The sequence below is a fragment of the Vombatus ursinus genome, unplaced genomic scaffold (genome assembly GCF_900497805.2).
Source record: "Vombatus ursinus unplaced genomic scaffold, bare-nosed wombat genome assembly UNPS02014770.1, whole genome shotgun sequence".
Classification (NCBI taxonomy): Eukaryota; Metazoa; Chordata; class Mammalia; order Diprotodontia; family Vombatidae; genus Vombatus; species Vombatus ursinus.
In genome coordinates, this window is record NW_020954548.1 from 40323303 (window position 1) to 40330351 (window position 7049).

A 7049-nucleotide genomic window follows, 5' to 3' on the forward strand; every position below is an offset into this window, starting at 1 on the left:
CTTCTTCTTCTTCTTCTTCTTCTTCTTCTTCTTCTTCTTCTTCTTCTCTCTCTGTCCTCGGCAAAATGAGGGAGTGACTAACTGAGCTTCCAGATTTGAAATATGAGTTTATGATTGAAAGGAGGTATACTCTAGGGACCCTGAGGGGACAGAACACAACCCCTTATTCTAGAAAGCCCCCTGCCTCACTCCAGACAGATGAATCAATGCTACTTTGCCTCTTGTACAGCTGGCTCAGAAGGGGCCAGACCAGGCTCCCAAGGAGGCAGGGCTCCCATGAAGACATGAGATTGGAGACTGGAGGAGGGGAAGAATTCTAAGGCACTAGCTCCCAGGCCATATAAAAATCAAGACATCAGTCTGGAAAAAGTAGCTAAAGGCCAACAGAAAAGGGACCAGCACTTAGGGCTCTGACTTCCAGTCCAGAGCCTTGTTTCCTGCCTACTGACCCCTTCACCCCAACCTGGACCACTTGCCCTTACATTCTAGGCTTCCAAACTAGGCAAAGCAGTGTCTAAGAATGCCCCAGGGATCCTCTTAAGCCTAACCCCATTACTGCTTGGAACCTGGGCTGGGCCTGAACTAGGAGAGGGTTGGGTCCATGGATTCCTAGGGGTGGAGGTAGAAAGATGTTTTATTTCTGACTTTTCTGGCTTTCAGTGATCTAGCCTTAAGCTAGCCCTCTTAGACCATTGCCTCTTCTGAGCCCTTTGGGCTCCTTCTTCTCCAAGACTAAAGTTTCCTAAGCTTCCTGAAAAGGGCAAGGCAGGGAGAAAGAGGAAGGGTGGCAGGAATGGGGAAGTAAGAATCTGACTGTCAAACTTGGCAGCCTGAATAAACCAGACAGAAGAAGTGTAGGGTGGGAGACAGGTCTTCTCTAGGCATAATATTAACTCTATGACATTTCTTTAGTAATTTACCATTTACCAGGCACTCCCTCCATACAGTGATCCAGTGACAGAGAGGGTAAAAGGTTTATTGGCCTCATTTTACAGATGAGAAACCTGAGGCTAGGAAAAGTGAAGTTACTTGCCAAATGGCCCACAGCTAGCAAGCAGGAAGAGAAAAAGAGAAAGGTGGGGAGGAAGCTGGGTAGGAGGCCATTGGGGAAAGGGCCAATGGTCTCCCAAGTTCAACTGGCAGGGGTGGGGGTGGGGGAGAGGTTCCAAGAGATGAAGGATAGATAGAGCGTCTGGGAGCTCCGGGTCCCAGGGGGAAGGCATAGGTCACTGCAGAAAAACAGCTCCCCACATGTCCAAGACCAGAGCACCTCCTGTCCCAGGACTCCTCTGGGAGGGGGAGGGGGCAGGGCAGGTTAGTTCTGAACGGCTTGGAGAGGGTACAGGGATTGGGTGTGTGTGAGTGTGGAAGGTGGGGTGATGATGTCTCACCCCTTCTACTCCTATTAGGTGGGGAACTGGGTAAAAGTAGGTCAACTCTGATGTAGGCTCCACCTACACCCCTCCCCAGTAGGAATCTGGAAAAAGTCTTGCCCTAGAAGCCAGACTTGAAGACCTTCCAACCACTTTCCCTCCTCCCTTCTCTTCTACCTCAAGCCCAGTACAAAGGGGGCTCTGTGACTGCATCCCCCCAACTAGGCAAAGACAGCTTGCCCACACAGAGCACACCCAACACACACTGTCCCATGCACGCTAGGGCGCCCAACTCCAGTCCCTCCCACGGTTACACACACGTCTGCTCACCGCTCAGTCTACACACAATCACAGTTACACCCTATCTCATGCTCACAATCACAAATACTCTAACGCCTAGCAAAGAGACAAAAAGTCACAGAAACTAGCAGAGACCCTCAGCCACACCGTATCACACCGTGACACAATCAGTGACACAGTCCCTGATATGCACCTTCTCCCTCACAGCCCCAACGGTAGTCCCATGGATACACACACACCAACCATCCCTCACATCGTCTAACAGGCTGTCACACCCAGCCCGGCTGGCACTCCGTCTAGAGGTTTACAAAGTTGCACGCTCAGTTCCGCTCCCTCTCACACTCGCCCCTCCCTCTCGCGGTTTGTCTCCCCCCCCCGCTCCTGTCCCCGGCAGCGCCCCCGCCTCTCGGGGTCCCTCACCGTTGGGTCCGTCTGGCCAAGTTCGCAGCCGCCGCAGGGTCAAGTTCGCAGCCGCCGCCGCAGCCCCAGCCTCGCAGTGTAGGGCGGTGGCCCAGGGGCTGAGCGGGACCCAGGGGCGGGCGGGCGGAACCCACGGTCCAGGAAGCAGGGAGTTTCTCATTCTTCAGCCAATAAGCCTCCAGCCCCCGCTCAGCTCTGGCCGGCCAGGGCTATCCAAGGCTGGCCTCTTCGATTCTTCATCCCTTCACGAAACCCCAGTTCCCGTCACTGAGCCCCGCTATCTCCTTCGCCAAGCCTCTATTGACCCCAGCTAAGGCCCTGGCCCCTCATTAAGCCTCTTTCCCTATCACGGTGCCCCCAGTCCTCCTGAAGGAGCCCTCATTCCCTTCACTAAGCCGCTACCTACCCTTGACCGATCCCTCGGCCCCCCAGTCATTCAGGCCTCATTTAGTTACAGTCCCTTTCACTTAGCCTCCAAAATTGTAGCTGTTGAGTCATTTCAGGGGGTTTTCTCGGCAAAGGTGCTGGAGTAGTTTGTCATTTCCTTTTCCAACTCATTTTACAGATGAGGAAACTGAGGCTCATGCAGCTAGTAAGTGTCTGAGACTGGATTTGAACTCAAGAAGATGAATCTTCCTGACTCCAGGCCCGGTGCTCTATCCACTTTGCCACCTAGGGGTCTCTTTACTGAGCCCTCATGCTTTATACTCCCTTCCCTAAGCCCTTATCTCTTCACTAAGCCTGCATTCTCTTACTAAGCAAGCAAGCCCCTGTCATCATCACTGAACTTTCATATCTCTCCTCATGGAAAATCTGTTCTCACTCAGCCCCCATCCCCTCACGGAACTCCCCATTTCCATGGGACTTCTCTTTCCACTGACTCAGCCTCGTTTATGTCACTAAGGCATTTCTATACCCATCATTGAGCCCCTGCATTCTTCACTAAGCCCTCCTGCCTCTACACACCCCTACTGACTCAGCCTCTGTCCTTAGCTCAGGGTACACCTTCTGCAAAGCCCTATCTGACTGACCTCTGTGAATCCAGCTGGGAAATGAATTGTCACAGAGGGATATCCCAGTACAGCACCTCCCCATCCCTCCATGTAACTCCTACAGGCCACTCATGTACCTGTCCAAGCCTGGAATTAAGCCCACACGCAGAAGTTCATCAAGGGACACAGAGCTGATGTGCATGGACTGAATGATCTCCCAGGATTCCCTCCCTGTTTGGGGGATGGGACTGGAAACTTTGAATTCTCTGAAAGTAGGCTGGGGACACTGGTGCCTTTTCTTTTGGCTGTCACAAGAGGGCAACCTTGGCCTGCTTGCTGACTTATAGCAGGAGAGTCCCTAGTGGGGAGGGGGCAGATAAAAGGGAAGGGGAGCCATATTAATGGAGGTACCCTCTAACCTACATATCTGAGTGGATCATTGGCAAATCCCGCCCCTCCTCCCCCTACCTTTGCTTAGCTAAGAAGTCATTAGAATATTCCTTCAGACTGGGAGTCAGACTGCCCTAAATTTCATCTGCAGGTTTTGAGGGGAAGGGGAGGAACAGAGCATAAATTCTGAGACTAGGAAAAGATTAATTGCATCTCAGGGACAGAAACCTAGCCAGGGCAGAGGAGGAGGGCTGGGACTGGGAAGTGCCCCCTTCTCTAGAATATTCCCCTTTGGTATATCCAACCTCATCCTCCGTTTTCCTACTCCTTTCCCCAATATCCTGACTCCACCACCATCCACTGAAAAGCTATCACTGACAAGTAGGTAAGCCAAAGAACTTTGGGAACAGCAGAAGCATCCCCCCTCCCAGACCACTGGCCCTACTTCCAGCCTGGCCCCCCCGAAGCCATAGTCCAAGGAAACCACCTCGGTGACAACTTCCTTGGCCTGTGCCATTCCCTTCCCCACCCTCCCCCACCCCCAAGTCATAACTGCAGAAGACTTGGAAAAGTAAGTTCTTAGCCCCAAAGTCCTCATCACTGTCCAATGGTTCTGCATCAGAAATGCATATCCATAAAAATGGCATTAAAGAAAAGGTATTACCATTTCCTTGGCTGCTGCACCCTGGAGACCATGAAACCTTTCCATCTGTCTAGCAGCTGAAACCTTCCATATATGTGGTCTCTCACCCTCTTTGAATACCAGCTCCTTGAGAGCAGTGATTATTTGGATTTTTTCACTTTGTACCCCTAAGCCTTAGCAAGTGCTTTGTACATAGTAGATGCTTAATAAATGATTTAACATTCACTCATTCAATTAGAAATTCACTCTATAGAAGAGCAAGGAATAGTTTACCTGTCAGATCTGTGCAGAAGGGAAGAATTTATGACCAAATAAGAGATAGAGAACATTATGGAATGCAAAGTGGATAATTTTAATTACATTAAATTAAAAAGTTTTTGCACAAATCCAGTGCCATCAAGATCAGAAGGAAAGCAAAAAGCTGAGAAACAATTTTTACAGCCAGTGTCCCTGATAGAGACCTTACCTCTAAAATATATAGAGAACTGAGTCAAATCTATAAGAATACAAGTCATTCCCCAATTGATAAATGATCAAAGGATATGAACAGGCAGTTTTCAGATGAAGAAATTAAAGGTATCTATAGTCATATGAAAAAAAATATTCTAAATCATTATTGATTAGAGAAATGCAAATTAATACAACTCTGAGGTACCACATCATACCTATCAGATTGGTTAACACGACAAAACAGGAAAATAGTAAATGTTGCAGAAGATGTGGGAAAATTGAAACACTAATGCATTGTTGGTGAAGTTGTGAACTGATCCAACCATTCTGGAGAACTAGCACTATGCCCAAAGGGCTATAAAAATGTGCATACCCTTTGATCCAGCAATACCACTTCTAGGTCGGTATTCTAAAGAAATCATTAAAAAGGGAAAAGGACCCACATGTACAAAAATATTTATAGCAACTCTTTTTGTGGTGGCCAAGAATTGGAAATCGAGGGGATGCCCATCAATTGGGGAAGGGCTGAACAGACTATAGTATATGAAAGTAAAGGAATACTATTGTTCCATAAGAAATGATGAGCAGGCAGATTTCAGAAAAACCTGGAAAAAATTACATGAACTGATGCTGAGTGAAGTGAGCAGAACCAGGAAAACACTGTACATAAGAACAGCAACATTGTGTGATGACCAACTTTGATAGATTTAGTTCTTCTCAGTAATGCAGTGATCTAAGACAATTCCAAAAGACTTATGATGGAAAATGCTATCCACATCCAGAGAAAGAACTATGGAGTCTGAATGCAGATCCAAACATATTATTTTTTCTTTCTCGTAGTTTTTCCCTTTTGTTCTGATTCTTCTTTACAACATGACTAATGTAGAAATATGTTTAACGATCATACATGTACAGCCTATATCAGATTGCATGCTGTCTTGGGGGGGGAATTTGGAACTCAAAATCTTACAAAAGTGAATATTGAAAACTAAAAATAAATTTAAAAATGTATATATGGTATAATAATTTATTCACAGAATTTGCTTTTTCTTAAATTTTATCATAGTTGTGTCCCTTTCACTCACACTGTCGCTTCCCTAATGCAGGTCTTAATCAGCCCTAAACTAGACTAGGGCAATAGCCTCCTAATGGTTTCTGGGCCTCCAGTCTCCCCATTCAATTCATCTTGCATCCCCTTGCTGTCTGTGTAATCTTCCAGTATATTTTCCTGATCATGTCGCTTCTATACACAAAAACGTTCAGTAGTTCCCTGGCACCCACGGGATAGACTATAAATACCTTATCCTGGCATTCAAGGCTTTCTGAACTCTGATGCCTCCTTATCTTCCCAGTCTTCTCTCTCACTTCCCCATTTATATGTAGTGTTCTGTTTCAATCTGACCAGAAGACACTGTCCATAGAACCACCCACAGACCACTTTGTTCTCAGTGCCTGCTTCTCTATCCCTGCCATAGACGTCTAACCATCCTACAGAACCTAGCTCAAATGTCTCCTCTTTCATGAAGCCTTCTTTGATTCCCCGACTAGCCAGAAATGATGCCATGGTACAGCGGAAAGAACACTGGGCCTGGAGTAAAAAAAAAAAAATGGATTTGAATACTAGCTCTAGCTGTATGACCGTGGGCAAATCCCTTAGTGGTTCTACGCCTTAGTTTCTTCATCTGTAAGATGGGTGTAAAAACGCTGACATGGAGTAGAAAGAATACTGGATTTGGACTCGGGAGGATCTGGGTTCAGATCTTACCTCTTGCTCCTGACTCTCTGTGTTTGATCATAGGCAGATTACTTCACCTCCAGAGGTGTCTCTATAAAGTCAGTGAGTTGGTTTAGTGGGCCTCTAAGCTCCCTTCCAGAATCTATAAGCAAAGTGTTTGTTGAATGAATGGATTGATGGATAGATGAATGAACGCCACTCTTCTTTGCTTCTCCCCATTCTGACTCTCACATCTAGAATTACTGAAGTCCCTGAGAATTGTCCCATGTTTGTCCCATACAATAATCCCAGTTGGAGGTAAAGTGGTAAAGAGCATAAAATCTCCTAGAGATTGTATAATGTGCATATGGGCAGCTAGGTGGCACAATGGCTAGGGTGCTGGAGTTGGGAAGACCCGAGTTCATATCCGGGTTCAAACACTTACCACCTATGTCACTTAACCTTTGTTTGCCTCAATTTCCTCAACTGTAAAATGAGGATAATAATAGCACCTACCACCCAGGGCTGTGAGGATCAAATGAGATAATATTTGTAAAGCACTTAACCCAGAGCCTGGCACATAGTAGGTGCTATATAAATGCCAGTTATTATTCTTTTGGGGGGGGGGGGCTAGGCAATGGGGTTAAGTGACTTGCCCAGGGTCACACAGCTAGTAAGTGTTGTGAGTCTGAGGCCAGATTTGAACTCAGGTCCTCTTGAATCCAGGGCTGGTGCTTTATCCACTGCACCACCTAGCTGCCCCGATG

General features: G+C 47.1%; 1 protein-coding gene across 1 annotated transcript in view; it reads right to left on the bottom strand.

Moving 5' to 3' along the window:
• LOC114043905 (rho GDP-dissociation inhibitor 3-like) overlaps positions 1-2253 on the bottom strand; it is a 30450-nt gene extending 28197 nt beyond the window's left edge. The window contains exon 1 of the mRNA XM_027863149.1: positions 2094-2253. Coding sequence (XP_027718950.1) covers positions 2094-2253 — 160 coding nt within the window. The remainder of the gene's footprint in view (positions 1-2093) is intronic.
• Between the last annotated feature and the right edge of the window lie 4796 nt (positions 2254-7049).